The following is a 16499-nucleotide window of genomic DNA, read 5'->3' on the forward strand; positions in this document are numbered from 1 at the left end:
AACCAAAAATCCTACATGCCATATGCATGTAAATAATTCACCTGCATATAAATAAAAGAACAAAGGCGACTGATTGACGGAAAAACCACTTGGTTTAAGATACCGAGAGCAAGCCTATAAATAAGATTTCAGTTCCTCAATTGAAATAGTCCCATCAGTTCTAATCATCATCTTAGTCACGGAATGCAGAGACAATGTACCAATTAATCTCTTAGAACGATGTATAAGAGAGATTTTTTATTTACAATAATGTATAAGAGACTTTTCATTTCTCCTCCAACAAAAAATGTAAAGAGATCTTTCATTTCTCACTATATTTCCGTAACAATCATTCTACATAAAGCTATTCAGTGAAGATTTGGATACCTTGTTTTGGCTAGTGAACATTTTGGTACATGAAGGATGCCAAGCACAATTACAAAAATTAGAGAATAAAAACGTGCTAATTCCACCAACTTTCTGAAAACAGGTAGTGCAAGAGTTTTGTATTTACCGCACTGTAACAGGGCCATCTTGTTTCATCTTAATGAGACTGCTTTCTATGTTTCGCAACACCGGTTTATAGCTGCCATACATTAGATGAAATTTATCTTATTACCGCAGCCTTGCATGGAATTTATAAAAACAAGATGAACAGAGAGATGGAGGAGAGAAAAATTACAGGCATGCAAGCCCATTGTATGCTTGAGTGGTTTGTTGGAGTCTTGCAAAGAGCTGTAAAACCTCAGCTGATAATGCCTCTGCTTTGCTCTGTTCTTTTGCAAGTTGATCCTACAAAGAAAATGCAACCCCAATGATACACCTTATCAGCAATATCAGCCTAAGAAATAACAAAGTGAAAAACTAATTGAATTATCATTTTCCTAGATAACTCCTTATGATTATTCTACAACAAGTCGTTATACTGCACTTGCTGTTTCTCTACCTCTTAACAACCCGACATCCATATAGAATAGAAAGTTCAAGAGAACTCTATTGATTATCAAATGTGACACTAAACCAACAGACTAACCTTGATAGACAGAACTTCAGGTGTATATTCAGCTAAACCAGTCTTGTTAGAGCCATTGCTATGGAAGTCGAGCAACCCCTTGGCCTGGTCAGTTCTAACTTATCTAAGATTCCTCGGAGCTCTTCATTTTGCTTAAGACAGTCTTTCACCTGCAATTTTACATTAGGGGCAATAAGGAAAACAAAATAGAGAAGCACGTATATAAAACTGATTTCTACTCCCGGAACAGAAGACTCTGCATTTATCATTAATTATTCCACATCAGCACGTTGTTTCATACTGCAAGCTCAGATTACATGGACTCACTACTATTCCAGCAAAAGTGTCAGCTTAAACAATGTCACCCATTTTCATGCACAACTGACAATTTTATTAACCTAGTGTATGGGAAACTAAACCGCCAAATAATACTACAAAAAAATAAAAGTAAAATAATTAATTGATAGATGCACAGATAGGCAATAGTAGAGTTCCTTGAACACAAGCTATATTCTGTCAATTCTCATCAATTGAGCCACCAAAAGTACCAGATTCTCCCAGTGCACAGCTATGCTCATAGCCTCCTGAAGAGAACTAGATAAATTAGAGTTTTTCTCAAAAAGCCTTTCTATCTCCGAAGATTGGGAATCAATCTGCCACCATTTACAAAAACTGAGTTTGTTGTGAAACAGCATATATACAAAGAAAGAAAGAAAGAAAAATGCCATTGGAGTCTATAGAAAAATAAATTTTCAGTAGAAAACAAATACACAAAAAAAAAATGCCAATAGAAAAATAAATTGACAAGACTACCTCCATTAAAAGCTTTTGTCTACTGCTTTCCAATTTCTCAATCACTACAGCCATGTCATGCATCTGCTTCTCGAGTATCTCCTTGTCTTCCTGGCCATGAATGCATTAAGTAAATCATGTATCAAAACATAATTTTATAGGACCAACAAAACCGAGAGAAGGTACAGTTAATCAATCAGTCATACTATGTTCATAGTAAACATGCCTTTTATTATGGTCATAGCAAGTGGACTACCATAGGACCATGCTGAGAAACCCACTCAAAAGTTCTGTGCATTAACCAATTCACATTTTGATCAATTGTGACTGAGATTACACGCCATTGAGTTCTAACCTCTATGTATTCCATCCTTTTTTTTCCTTCCCCCATTCATAGACAAAGACAGTACAAAATTTCCGTAAAGATGAACATCAGGCAAATTATCTATAATCTAAAGCGCGTGGACTGTTCACTGGGGCGTCACTGTTCATTCGAGCCCCAATTGAATGACGCTTTTGCCCTTATTTTTTTAGAAAATTACGGGTTGCCACGATCCAATTATATAGACACCGATTGACCGACTATCTGCAAATCTTCTCATCCTGTATCTGGAAATCTCTATGCTTTTATTTGCACCGACCAATTTCCACCGACAAGAGCCTTCTATCTACCCGATCTAGAAGCCTCTGTTACACCGACAGAAGGCTCTATATATACCGAAATTATCTGACAATTTCGGGTTGCTACAGAGAGTCCAGAAACCCGTCAAGCAGAAAAAGGGGAGAGAGAGAGAGAGAGAGATAGATTCAGGAAATCTTGCAGTAGATCTTGCGTTGTTGTTGTGATTGAAAGAAACACCAGAGAGACGAAGGCGATAGGAAGTCTTGCAATAGTAGATCTTCCATTTTTGGAATCAAAAGAAGAAGGAAAGAGGTGCGTAATGGGAGATGGTGTTCTAACAATATGTGTAGTTTTGTGGTTTTGAATGGATGATTTTTGTTGTGCTTGGGTTTTAATTGATGTTGGTTTCTATGGGTATTGATTTTGGTTTCCATGTGTTTGGGTGTTGTTCTGTGGTTTTCAATGGATGGTTTTTGTTGATGTTTTGATTTTTTGTTGTTATTTGGTGATCGCTATATTGGAATGATAGGATACTTTACAAAATTTTTGCATAATTGGTGGTTTAAGGATTGTGTTTCTATCAAAGTTGAGCTGAAGAAGAAGACAAAATTGTGTTCGTGTTTCTTTAATTGATTAGTTGATAATTGTGTGTGTTCTGAGGTTATCAAGGTCAGTCACTGAGATCAACACTGATAAAATTATATGGTGCGGAACTATAGTATGGTATAAACTATCGGAGAAAGATTCTAACTCAATACAATCAGTACAAAGCAATAAAGATTAATCTCTTTGTCAAATACTTATGATCATTTGGTTTACTGATTTGTAGTTTTCCTTTTGAACAGCTGCCAATCTCAGATTCTGCTGATAATCTGAGAAAAGAAAACTAAAGCAAATATAGAAAATTTACTTTCCATGTATAATCCCTTATCGAACATTGTATCTCTATTGTCTATGCTTCATATCTTTAAGCTGTCATGTGAATGTTGGATTTGTACATATTTAGCTGAATATATCTGTCTATCAGTTTATCTAAGTAATCGCTTTTTACAATCGTCCTACGTTCCTATATGTGTATTGATTGATAAATTATAGTGGGTGAGGATTATTATGATCTAAAATTTTCATTGGATTGCACCTGTGAATACAGAGATGGCAGCTAAAAATGCCAAGAGAGGGATAAAGAGGTTCTTAGAACCATCTACTGGTGACAGAGTTGTTCAAGAAAAATCTGAATATGGTCATGTCAGATCAAAAAGATTGAAAAGAAGTGAGTATAGCTTTTATGCTTTCTGAAACATTGATATTTATACGTAGTGTCAAGAAAAATAATTGTATCTGTGGAAGTGTAAACTAAATCATTTTGTTTCATTATTGGTCACAGTGTTTCATCCAGAAATTGCTGGAGGATCTAATGAATGTCGGAATGAAATGCAATTAAAAGGTGATGATGAAAACGCTGCTGAAGGTATAAATGAAGTTTTTGTTTATGGCCGAATTTTTAATTTATTCATTGTTGAAATTGAGTTTTGATTGCCATATTCAAATTTAGGTAAAGATGGAAAATTTTTGGGCTACTTTGTATGTGGGGTGGGTATTTATTGTTGGTGTTAGTTTTTGGAGCTAGTATTGATAAAGTAATTTGTTGAAATTAGATTGAGCTTAATGGCTACCACATAATAAAGTTTGGAACATCAGCAATCATGATTTTAAGTTCTTATGTTGTTGGTCTTTATTTTCTCTTCATCTATCAGAGTTAAAGACTTTCCTTGATTATTAGGGCTATTTGCTTGGTGGAACAATGGTTTTAAAACCACTGTATATTATGGTTCTTTAATTTGGAGCATACATATTGGTTTGTATTTCTTTCTGTCATGCTTGATTTATAAATTAGTAGAGGAAGTTACTTGAGAATTATGAACTGTGTGAAGGCTGAAATATCAATGAGTTAATTGTGTTCAACTATGACGGGTATGTAATTTGGTGCCCTTATTAAACGTTTTCATTTCTTAGTATTAATCTGCAACCTGGACACGGAATGTTTCATGGTTGTTAAATAACATTGTGTTATCTCCAGATATTGTTTGATAAAGCTATTGACAAAGGCCTGCCATTTTATATATATATATATATATATATATATATATATACATTATTATTATTTTTTTTATATAGGACTCAAACAAAACATATGAGTTATGAATTGAGTTTTATAATTCAGAATTTCATATTTTGTGTTACAATATACTGAATCAGTGTCCTATGGTCTTTATGTATAATTCCGATTATTTTAGTAGTATGTGGTGTTTATGTTGAAGTTTAATGATATTATTATGCGTGAACATAGTGATTTAAAATATTAATTCGAGTATATGTGGAGTTACAGGAATGACAACTAAGGATGCCAATAGAGGAAAGAAAAGGTTGTTAAAACGACCTATTACTAAGAGAATTAATGAAGGAAAAACTGAATGCAGTCATGTTAAATCAAAGAGATTGAAAAGAAGTAAGTATAGCTTTTAGCCTTTTATGCTTTGTTAAATATTGGTATTTATGCATGTTTATAAAAATTAATTCATATTATATGATTCTTTTATGACAGTGTTTTGCCGAGAGATTAATGAAAAAGATAATCAATGTCAGAGTGAGACCGAATTCAGAGGTAATGCTGAAAATAGTGTTCAAGGTATAAACGAAGATCTTATTTATGATTGAAAACGGTAAATTTTTTATATGATCATCATGGAAAATAGTTGATTGAATACTTAACAATGCTTCTGATGGTGACGTCTTCTTATATCATTTCTTCTTTTAGTGGTTAAAAAATGATTTAATGCTGTCAATGATTTTACATTTTGGGACTATGTTGAATGCTTAAACATGTTAAGTAAAGATTATGTTTGTTGTATGTTTTTGGCATAAAACTTTGGCAAGCATTCAGTAGTTCCGACATCAAATAGTGGAGTTTATAAAAATGAACATTTGAATCCGTAGGAATGGATGTCTAATTTAACTTTCAAAATAAAATTCTTCTGTGAAAAATTTTTCTTCATCGAGTTGATTCTGTTTGAAAATGTCATCAGAACATAATTAGTCACTCATTGATTTATAACACACTAGATTTTCATAGCATGTTTGGTTGGTTAAAAAAGTTTTACGAATGGTGGATGATTCAGATGTAATGGTTTTTTTTTTTTTTTTTAATGGTTCACTCTTAAAACCACAATTTGGAATAGCGTTCATTCAAGTGTGTACAATTTTGATTTTAGATTGTTTATTAGTCTATTGTTACTTTGTCATCTATTGGGTAGATTTAAAGATTAATTGTTTTGAGTTTGATTCAAAGATTTAATTTAATTTTTTATATTTTTTATTATTGATAGATCAACGTTCGCGACTATTTGGTCAAGCGTCATATCAACAAAACAGACAAGGTAATTCTTATGAAATCTCTTTTAATTATAAGTTTCAAAAAAATCAAGAAAATCACATGAAAAGTTATAATGAATGAGAAAATTTTGTTTGCAGGGTTAACTGTGAAATACGAAGACTCGGGGGATAATGTGTACTCATGTAACCATTGTGATGCATGCTTTTGGCTTGGAGAAGCTATTAAAAGATCAACTTCAAATGCATCAATTATCTATACAAATTGTTGTAGGAAAGGCGAAATCAAACTTGAAAGATCAAAACCAACACCAACTTTCCTCGAGCATTTATTGAATCCAGACAATGGTTCAGAAAGCAGATCATTCAGAGAAAACATAAGAATTTATAATTCAATGTTTGCTTTCACATCAATGGGAGCAAATATTGACTACAAAATAAATAATGGTTTAGGTCCTTATGTTTTCAAAATTAGTGGTCAAGTACATCATTTAATGGGTTCTTTATTACCCTCTAATGGAGAATCTCCTAAATATGCTCAACTATATATATACGATACAAAAAATGAAGTTTCAAATCGCATTAATGCAATTGATCCGAATCACAATAATGTGAATATCAAATCAAATATAGTTGAAGGACTCATTAAAATGTTTGACCAAAATAATGAATTAGTAAAAGAATTTCGGACTATAAGAGATAGATATGAAAATGGTTTCATTCCTACATTAAATATGACTATACTTAATCGTCAACCTACTGATAGCAAACAATATGAAACACCAACCAGTGAAGAAATCGATGGTTTAATTGTTGGTGATATTGGACAACATAATTCAAATAAAGATTTAATTATTGAATCAAAAAGTGGTTGTTTACAACGTATTTCTAAAATACATCCAAAATACATGTCATTACAATATCCAATACTTTTTCCATATGGTGAAGATGGATATAAACCGAATTTACCAATAGAGCAAATACCTGGAAATTCTATAAAAAAAAGAAAACGAATATCTATGCGAGCATACATTGCGTATCAAATCCAAGACCGAAATAATGAAGTAAAAACTTTATTAAAAGGTGGACGTTTATTTCAACAATTTTTAGTAGATTCTTATGCAACAGTTGAAGAAGACCGTTTAGATTGGATTAGAAGAAATCAAAAGAATTTTCGTAGTGAAATATATAAAGAACTTTGTACTTCAGCTACAGCAGGAATTAATAAAGCATCCAATTTAGGACAAAAAATAATTCTACCGAGTTCTTATACTGGAAGTCCTAGAGATATGATTAATAATTATCAAGATGCTATGGCAATTTGTAGACAATATGGTAATCCTGATTTATTCATTACTTTTACTTGCAATGTTAAATGGATAGAAATTGAAAGATATTTTCAAAATCAACCTGAATATAAAATTGAAGATAGACCAGATATAATTTCAAGAATCTTTAAAATAAAATTAGAAGATATGATGACTTATATTAAATCTGGAGAACCTTTTGGAGAAATTGATGCATATGTGCATACAATAGAATTTCAAAAAAGAGGACTTCCTCATGCTCATATGTTATTTTGGTTAAAAAAGGATTATAAATGTTATACAGCCGCTGATGTTGATTCTATTATTTCAGCAGAATTACCAGATAAAAATGTAAACCCAGAATTATACAGAATTGTCAGCCAATTTATGATTCATGGACCCTGTGGAGAATTAAATTTAAAATCTCCTTGCATGCGAAATGGAAAGTGTTCTAAATTTTTTCCAAAACCATACAATCTAAATACTATATTTGAATCAAATATGCCCACAGTATATAGACGTCGTGATGATCTAACAAAGTTTATATTAAAAAATGATATTCACATTGGAAATAATTTTGTTGTACCTTACAATATAAATTTGTTATTAAGATATAACGCTCATATAAATGTTGAGTTATGTTCTCAATCTATGCTAATAAAATATTTATTTAAATATATTAACAAAGGTCCAGATCGAGCTCGAATTTTATTTCAAGAAAATTTAAAAGATGAAATCTCTGCTTATCTTAATTGTCGATATTTAACTCCTCATGAATCTGTATGGAGATTATTTGAATATTCAATTCATTCTAGGCATCCTGCCGTTCAACATTTACAAATTCATTTACCTTCAGAACAAAATATAATTTTTAATGAATGTCAATCAATTGAATCAATAATAAAGCAAAAAAGTACAGAATATACTATGCTTACCGGATGGTTTAAAGCAAATACTATATATCCAGGAGCAACTGAATTAACATATACAAATTTTCCAAGTAAATTCGTATGGGATGACCAGAAAAAATGTTGGACACCAAGAAAAAAATGTGAAACCATTGGCCGAATAACATATATATATATCCTATAGCAGGTGAATTATATTATATGAGAATGTTGTTAAATATTCAAAAAGGTTGCACTAATTTTGACTCAATAAAAACAATTAATGGAATTATATATTCTTCTTATCAAGAAGCCTGCCAAAAATTAGGCTTATTAGGAGATGATAAAGAATGGGTAGAAGCTTTAGAAAATTCTTTACATGCTGCAACTGCTTCTGAAATACGACAATTATTTGTTACAATTATTTTATTCTGTGATGTTGCAGATCCTCAAAAATTATTAGATTTATATTGGTCAAATATGTCAGATGACATTTTATATAAAGCTAGAGTTGACATTGGAAATCCAAACTTAATTTTACCTGATCTTGAACTGAAAAACAAAGTATTATTTGAATTAGAGCAGATATTTAATAAATCATCAAGTTCATTAAAAGATTATAAATTGCCAATGCCTGACTCAAATATAGTATTTAATTCAAATGATAGACTCTTAAGAGAAGAACTAGATTATGATTGTTTTGAATTAAAACGTCAACATTTAAATATGATTGCTCAATTAAATACAAATCAAAAAATTGTGTATAATGAAGTTATAAAAGGAATTGAAGAAGGAACATGTAACACTTTTTTTGTTCATGGTTACGGAGGAACCGGTAAAACTTTTTTATGGCACACAATCATAAACAAACTAAGATCAGAAGGAAAAATTGTTTTAGCTGTTGCTTCATCTGGAATTGCATCATTATTATTTCCAAACACTGCTCATTCTCGATTTAAGATACCTTTAGTAATTAATAATTTATCAATATGTCCAATAAAAAAAGGAAGCCAACTTGCAAAATTAATTGAAAAAACAGAATTAATTATCTGGGATGAAGCTCCAATGTGTAATAAACACTGTTTTGAAGCATTAGACAAATCTTTACGTGATATTTTATCAAATCCAAATAATATCGAACATGACAAACCATTTGGTGGTAAACCAATTTTATTAGGTGGAGATTTCAGGCAAATTTTACATGTTATTACAGGAGGAACTAAAGAACAAATAATTGAAGTTACATTAAATAGTTCATATCTTTGGCCATTATTTAAAACATTTCATTTAACAGAAAATATGAGATTATCAAAAAAAGATTTAACTGAAGAAGATAAAAAAAATATTTCTAATTTTGCGAATTGGTTATTAGAAATTGGAGAAGGTCGTGTACATTCTATTAATTATGAAAATGATGAAGACACATCATGGGTAGAAATACCAAATGATTTACTGATTTATAACGTTAAAAATCCAATAGAGGCAATCTTTCTCACAACTTATCCGAATTTTCAGATTAAATATTGTGATTTCAATTATCTAAAAGAACGTGCAATTATTACACCACGAAATACTACAGTTCAAGAGATAAATAATTATGCTATAAATTTATTACCAGGTAACAAAACTACTTACTTAAGCTTTGACAGTATTTTATTAAATTCTGGAAATAGTGAAAATACTAATGTTTTATATCCTATAGAATTTTTGAATAAATTAGAATTTAATGGATTACCATCGCATGAATTAATTCTAAAAGTTGGAATGCCTGTTATACTATTAAGAAATTTAAATCAAATGTCCGGTTTATGTAATGGTACCAGATTAATAATAACCAAATTATTTGACCGACTACTTGAAACACAAATATTAACAGGAAATAATGTAGGCAAAAAATTTCTTATACCTAGAATTGTTCTTACTGCATCAGAAAGTAAATGGCCATTTATTTTTAAAAGACGACAATTTCCAATAAAACCCTGTTACGCTATGACTATTAATAAAAGTCAAGATCAATCATTAAATAATGTTGGTATATATTTACCAGAACCTGTTTTTACTCATGGACAACTATACGTAGCGCTTTCAAGAGTTACAGCAAGAAATGGCTTAAAAATATTGATAAACAATGACAACAATATTCCGAATAAATACACTAAAAACATAGTTTACAAAGATATATTACGAAATTTATAAATAATGAATTCATTATTTTTAATTTATAAAAATAAAAATAAAATACATCTAGGTTTAAGAACATTTTCGTATCAAGCATAACGGCCGAATTCAAAAAAAATCTATACCGAAAAACATACTGCTTCCAGATGGCTCTAATTACTTCTATAAATTAGTAGATAGAAATTTTCACAAATATTAATTCAGACAAAAAAGAAGGATGCAGAACCTTCCCGAATAAGACCAACAGTATTAAAAAGATATAACCTTCAAGATTACTTTTTTACCCTGAATACACACATATAAAACCAATGGTGTTGCCTCCTCAATCCAGAAGCCTCCACTAATATCACCCCTCACTATTTCGAGCATCCGAGGACCATCCATCACGATCCATCTTAATCAAAACAAGGGTAAACTTTCGTTTTTAGTCAATGAATGCTTCTATTCATAATCTTTACAGTTTGTTTCCCATGATCGAAAAAGCTGATATTTGATGCATAAAATGTAAAATTGACAGCAAAAAAAAGGTGAATAATTCAGAAGGAATCGAGAACTAAACCGGAAGCAATCACAGTGTGATTTAATTCCACAGAAGAATCGGTATCTTTCTTCTTTCCTCTCTTTTTGTTTTGCTTTTTTTTTTTTTTTTTTTTTTCGGTTCTCTTTTTCGTCCCCTGAGTACACATGACCTTTAAAAAGTAAAAACAAACAAAAATTGATTCTTTATAATTATAACAAAGGATAAGCTTTTTCTTTGCTTTCGTCATTATTATACAAGACATAATCTCAAAGAGATTAACTCAAAACTTCAACTTTCGATTAATGACGGTTACTATCTATTGAAAATTTAAAGTGTTCTGTTGTACCCAAAAAAAAAAAAAAAAAAAAAATTTAAAGTGTTCTGTAATTTCACTTTTCAAACATTAATCAGATTAACAAATACACTTACCTGTTAGCATTCCCAATATTCAATTAATTCCTGTAACCATAGTTAATAGTCATTATAATAAAATGTATCTGTAATTTTTATGTTCCATGTAAGTCAGATATCAGTTTCTCAAAAAAAAAAAAAATCAGATATCATAACTGTTACTAGGTAAAAATAGATTTTAATCTTTGCTTCATAAAGACATAATAATGATAAATACTGTATGAAAAAAACAATTTATGCTTACTTTGTTGTTTCAGATCAAGAAAAGAATGGCTCCCACCTTTATCCGTGATATAGAACCTTTTCAATTCATTGAAGAAATGAGAGCTCGGGTAGCAAGGATATGGAGGCCCAAAAAGTTTGATACTGATATCTATGATGGGCTTCATTATGTTCTCATCGATGAAAGGGTAATGTTTTCGAAACTCCTAGAATACAAATTTATACATTACAATCACTGACCATATAAATTTAATTTCTTGATTTCACTTCTATTTATTCAATGTAGGGCGATGCTATCCATGCTATAATTGATGAATCACATTATCCAGTTGTTACAAACAAAATGGAGGAAGGCAGGGTCTATGACATATTTCGCTGCCATTCAAGAGAGAATGACTTTCCATTCAAAGTTATTGATCATGAGGCACACCTCTCTTTTAACCGGATGACAGAGTTCAAACAAGTTCAAGACTCTTCCTCACCGATTCCACAATATGCATTCAACCTCCTTGAGTTCAGTGAGTTAGATGACAAAAAAGAAGATCAGATAGTTCTGATAGGTAAGTATCTCAACTTTATTTAAATCATCTTCCAATTTATGGACAACTGAAATTAATAATCTTCTTTTTTTTTTTTTTTCCCTTCAATAAAAGATGTTTATGGTTGTGTGAAGTCAATCATGCCAGAGTCCCAGGTCTTTGTGAGGAACAAAGAAAAAATGGAATCAAAGTGTGAAATAACCTTGGAAAATCTCAGGTACATAATCTTGAAACATTCTTATAACTTGAAAACAATGTTTTCTTTCACAAACAATAACAATTCAATTGTTTCACCTAAATACAGGAGAGAGGATGTTAAAATCACTCTGTGGGGCGATAATGCCAGACAATTTGATGTACAAGCTGTTCAAAATCGTTCTCCACCGATCTTAGCAGTATTTACAAGCTTGCGGATTACTGAATTCCAACGTATGTACTTCTTCTATATATATATATGAAACTCATCAATATTAATCACTCTTTTCTTACAAATTATATATATATATATATATATATATATATATATAAAACTCATCAATATTAATCACTCTTTTCTTACAAATTTTTTTAATAACTTGCAGAACGAATCACATTGTCTGGAACGAATCATACCTGCATGATTGTAGACCCGCAAATTCCTCAAAGACAAGAATACAGAAATGAGTAAGTTGTCTAAATAACAAAATAAAAATTGATTTTATCATTTATTGCTTCTGATAATGACATAAAATATCAACAATACAACCTAAATATTGCAGATTCTCCAAGCCAGGTGACAAAGTAAAGATTCTTGCTATCCCATTTAAACAGGCAACTCAAGAAGAGCTCAAAGATCGACCAAAAAAAACAGTATCAGAGTTGAACATGCTTAATCCACGCCTGTACAACGTATGAACAATTCTATTATCATCTTTATACAATAATTACTTTCTTTTAGAAATATTTTTCATTTTAATTACAGTCTAATAACACACGCATACATCGCAGAACAAGCCTGTTTGCTGCAGGGCTAAAATCGCTAGATTCTCAACACACAATAGCTGGTGGTATAACGGTTGTCCATTCTGCCGCAAGCAGCTTCAACAGAAACAAAATTCTAATGAAATGAGTTGTATTAAACATAAAACACAACAGCCTTTGCCATAGTAAGTTCTCTTCAAAATATTGTTCCTTTTCATCTATATATATTAGGATTATGGAAGTATAATAATCCTAATATTAAATTCACCCTTCAACTCAAATTGTTAACTATTAGTCTATTACATATATTTAAATTTCAATTCTAACTATTACATAATCATAACTTAATACAAAAATATACATTGCTATTTCTTTACTAATAATAAATAACCATTTTATGCGCAGTTACAGAGTATACGTAACAATCGAAGACGGGAAAATGAAGCCATACTGATTGTAATGGGAGAAGCAGCTGAACAACTCTTTGGCATTACCTGTCCAGAATTACTAAACAAACAACAAGAACCTACAAGACAAGCATTGCCAAAGGAGATTGAAAATACAATCGGCCAACAATACCTCTTCGAGATTCAACCAAAATCTCATGGTGAACTGATTGTGAAATCTATTTCTCCAGATCCAGAAAGTTTTGTAGCAGCATCAGAACAACATCCAACAACCGCAACACCCGATCATACTAGCACAGAAAGAAAAAGAACAGTGGAAACAAGTAAGAAAGCACTCTTCACCACTGAACAAGAGAAAAAAACCAAAAGGTAAATTTTATTTATCCGTTCTATCTTTTCATTAAATCTGAAATCCAATCAATCCATTTTTATTACTAACAATAATTTTATTATTATTACCTCATAGGCAATCCCGGCATCAAGGAACTACATCATCATCCCTTCAAAGCGAGCAACATGAATCACAAACAAGTCGCTGAATAAGAATCCGATCTCTCTGTGTTTATAACATATATTATATTAACTTATTTCTTTTAGTTACAGCTGTGCTGACTACTTTTGCTTTTGTATAATTGTAGTCAGCGAATCAACTGAAAAGCAGCTAGAACAATTATTTTTTTGGATAAATTCTGCTGCATTTTTGATCACTGAATTTCAGTTGATTCTACAGCAAAGCAGTGGGAGCAATTAATTTTTTGAAGTACTACTCAAGTAAGTTTTGCTCCACTGAATGTACTATATCAAAAATGTAAAAAGGCAAAACATTGTACTGTCTCAGTTATGTATAATATCTAATGATATCAAGGTAGTTCTTAATCACATCTACTCTCTATTGTTCAGAGATGCATGCAGCAAATGTCTGTGTAATCAACTAATCAGTACAATATTATTATTTTCATATTAATACCAACTTTATCATATATAATATTATCGTAAAAATACCAACTTTATTATTTCTCTGGAAATTTTCATACAGGAACTGCAGAAACTAAAAAATCACATCTTTCAGCAGAAAACAAAGAAATCACCTCTTTCAGTAAAACAATTATAGTTACAATTCATATCCCGCAGCAAAGCGCGGGCATTTTTACTAGTAACTTACTAATGAAAATCCCTTGCTGGCCACTTTGTCTGACACTTCTGCAATAAAAGAACCAGGGGGTAACAACAAAAGAACCAGGGGGTAACAACATAGAAACAACAATCAGAAGCTCTACCGCTTTTGTAAAAGACTATTATAGAAGACGTTAATCATACTAAAAGGTCACGCAACAAAATCGACAGAACCATAAAAGGGATCTAGGCTATTGTAACACAGCCAAAGGCGAAGAATAATAATACTTCATAGAACTAAAAAGCCAGAAGAGGTGCAACTCCAAGTACTCAACGGTCAAGGGATCTAAGTTAATAAAACTTATATTAGATAGAGAGGAAGGTATGAATGTATCACCAGATGTACAAACAAATTAGAGCAATAAAAACAATAACAATGCCAGCTGTCCAAAATTCTACTCTCTCCCAAGATAAATGAAGTCGCCAATTTATTCAACTTTTCTTGATCAAAGGTCTTTTAAGTATAACTATTTTAAGCCTCTTTCACATATCAGAGGGTGGAAACCCAGATTTAAAAGAGGCATCATGAAGGCCCTCTTTTCTGTACCTTTGTTATCTGAAGTAAAAGATTATCTGGAATTTTCATGGAGTTGTAATATGAATTTTGGTAAGACTTAAAACTGACGGACCATATGTGCATCCTCTACTGCCCCATCGTAATTACTAAAATAATCTCCACAAGTAAATTTGAAATAGAATAGGTAAGCGGCATGAACCAAAAAAATAAAATAAAAAACCCACATCCAGGGCAATGGATATAGCTCAAAACATCTAAAAGCCACTCCTAGTTGAGAATTGTAATATGCTATGGCACCTGAAGACTTTCTAGACAAAACTGCAAGTTTTTCTTCCAATCTTGCTTCTCAGATGTAAGGACGGATGCTCGAGCCTGCTTCTCTGCTAATTGCTGTCATTCTTGCTGTCTAAACATTCACTCTCGCTACAAAATTTTCACTGAGGTTAGACACCCGCAGAAACTACAAAAGGCCATCAAATAACAAATAGAATTGTTACCTGCAACTCAAGAGTTTATGTTAGCTAGCTCAATTTCTAATGTATTTATCTGATCAGGTGGATTAGCAATTGAGTTTAGTGCACCAAGTGAGCCACTCATTGTTTGTTGCTATCATATTGAGTTCTGCCAAAGAAGTAGTTAGAAAAGATAGTTATTAGCTGTTCCAAGGGAACTGGGAGAGAAACAAATTGCATACTCGATACTGTTCTTCTTCTGCATCCTTTAGACGTTTCTTGAGCATACGCAGCTGGGCAGAGAGATCCTCCTACACTAGGAAACCAAACTGTGAGTACAACGCACCAATCAACATATGGACGATCATTACCCGTGCAACCACTGCTGCATCTTTCTCCATTGCGACATCCTTGAGAGCTTTCCTCAAAGACGGTACAGTATTTTGCTCCTACAATTACAGCAAAGTAAACGGGGGCAGCCTTAAAAGGTGAAGATGTTCAAAGCTGATAAATTTACCAGATCATTCAAACGTTTCTGCAGTACATTACTTCCGGCTTCCTCTGTTTCAAGCTAAAACATTAAGACCACGATATAATTAGGCACAACCAAATTGACCATTGCCCGCAACCAAACCCTCCTAAAGTGAAAACTTGGAAAAGAAACAAACAAGCACAAAAACAAGAGTTGTACCATGGAAGCCAAATTTTGTTTTGTTCTTCCAGTTCTGCATTCTTCCTATCCAAGTCTCTTGTCTGAGAAACTAAGCACAATCCATTAATAAAATTATAAGAATTTGAACAGAAAGATCACAAATTGTTAATCAAATCATATAAACTTCAAAAAAAAAAAAGTTCTTTTCTCCTACCTCAGAGAGTCGATTCGCGCTCTCCGATTTTCTCATTCCTCCATTATCTGTGCACAGAACAATATGAGCAATAATAGAAGGCAAAATTCAATATGTGCAGAGGCTGAAGAGGTCGGTACCGTTCGGCGGCCTATAGATGCGTGCCGGGAATCCATGGCAGAGCGAAGGCGAGGCTGAGGAGGATGGTTTTCCCTCTTCAGCCTCAGCACGGCGTTTCTGGCTCTCTGTTTTGGTTTGTTTCGATTCCAGACTACGTGTTGTGAGTCAT

General features: G+C 32.0%; 3 protein-coding genes and 1 pseudogene across 6 annotated transcripts; 3 read left to right on the forward strand and 1 right to left on the reverse strand.

Annotated features, from left to right (window-relative positions):
* Window positions 1-489: 489 nt before the first annotated feature.
* Window positions 490-16449, reverse strand: LOC112164001 (annotated as a pseudogene).
* LOC112201409 lies at window positions 2383-6059 on the forward strand. Of its 4 annotated transcripts, none has more exons than XM_040506811.1 (7): window positions 2383-2717; window positions 3556-3675; window positions 3790-3873; window positions 4792-4911; window positions 5008-5091; window positions 5789-5839; window positions 5918-6059. In XM_040506811.1, exons 2-7 carry the CDS (start codon window positions 3558-3560, stop codon window positions 5965-5967), a joined length of 507 nt encoding a protein of 168 aa, XP_040362745.1. In that variant the 5' UTR covers window positions 2383-2717; window positions 3556-3557; the 3' UTR covers window positions 5968-6059. The 4 variants fall into 4 exon arrangements, 2 of the variants coding, with proteins under 2 accessions (XP_040362745.1, XP_040362746.1); XM_040506812.1 differs by having other exon boundaries at window positions 5008-5067; XR_005800232.1 differs by lacking the exons at window positions 3556-3675; window positions 3790-3873; window positions 4792-4911; ... (1 more) ...; window positions 5789-5839; window positions 5918-6059 and adding an exon at window positions 3235-3303.
* On the forward strand, window positions 11358-13007 carry LOC112201406 (replication protein A 70 kDa DNA-binding subunit B). Its single transcript, XM_040506810.1, has 7 exons — window positions 11358-11505; window positions 11604-11877; window positions 11971-12073; window positions 12161-12285; window positions 12438-12519; window positions 12615-12744; window positions 12844-13007. Exons 1-7 carry the CDS (start codon window positions 11365-11367, stop codon window positions 13000-13002), a joined length of 1014 nt encoding a protein of 337 aa, XP_040362744.1. The 5' UTR covers window positions 11358-11364; the 3' UTR covers window positions 13003-13007.
* LOC112201408 lies at window positions 13244-13785 on the forward strand. Its single transcript, XM_024342283.2, has 2 exons — window positions 13244-13592; window positions 13690-13785. The coding sequence occupies exons 1-2, from the start codon at window positions 13276-13278 to the stop codon at window positions 13760-13762; spliced, it is 390 nt and encodes a 129-aa protein (XP_024198051.1). The 5' UTR covers window positions 13244-13275; the 3' UTR covers window positions 13763-13785.
* Window positions 16450-16499: the final 50 nt, after the last annotated feature.

The sequence above is a fragment of the Rosa chinensis genome, chromosome 5, assembly GCF_002994745.2.
Source record: "Rosa chinensis cultivar Old Blush chromosome 5, RchiOBHm-V2, whole genome shotgun sequence".
Classification (NCBI taxonomy): domain Eukaryota; kingdom Viridiplantae; phylum Streptophyta; class Magnoliopsida; order Rosales; family Rosaceae; genus Rosa; species Rosa chinensis.

What these genes read in the sequence shown, in the direction of transcription:
- LOC112201409 (XM_040506811.1), top strand. Translation starts at nt 3,558, where the DNA reads ATGGCAGCTAAAAATGCCAAGAGAGGGATAAAGAGGTTCTTAGAACCA. An exon ending in ATCAAAAAGATTGAAAAGAA is followed by an intron (nt 3,676 to 3,789) that starts GTGAGTATAGCT and finishes TATTGGTCACAG; the next exon opens with TGTTTCATCCAGAAATTGCT. An exon ending in ATATCAACAAAACAGACAAG is followed by an intron (nt 5,840 to 5,917) that starts GTAATTCTTATG and finishes ATAATGAATGAG; the next exon opens with AAAATTTTGTTTGCAGGGTT.
- LOC112201406 (XM_040506810.1), top strand. Translation starts at nt 11,365, where the DNA reads ATGGCTCCCACCTTTATCCGTGATATAGAACCTTTTCAATTCATTGAA. An exon ending in ATGTTCTCATCGATGAAAGG is followed by an intron (nt 11,506 to 11,603) that starts GTAATGTTTTCG and finishes TATTCAATGTAG; the next exon opens with GGCGATGCTATCCATGCTAT. An exon ending in AGATCAGATAGTTCTGATAG is followed by an intron (nt 11,878 to 11,970) that starts GTAAGTATCTCA and finishes CTTCAATAAAAG; the next exon opens with ATGTTTATGGTTGTGTGAAG.
- LOC112201408 (XM_024342283.2), top strand. Translation starts at nt 13,276, where the DNA reads ATGGGAGAAGCAGCTGAACAACTCTTTGGCATTACCTGTCCAGAATTA. An exon ending in CAAGAGAAAAAAACCAAAAG is followed by an intron (nt 13,593 to 13,689) that starts GTAAATTTTATT and finishes ATTACCTCATAG; the next exon opens with GCAATCCCGGCATCAAGGAA.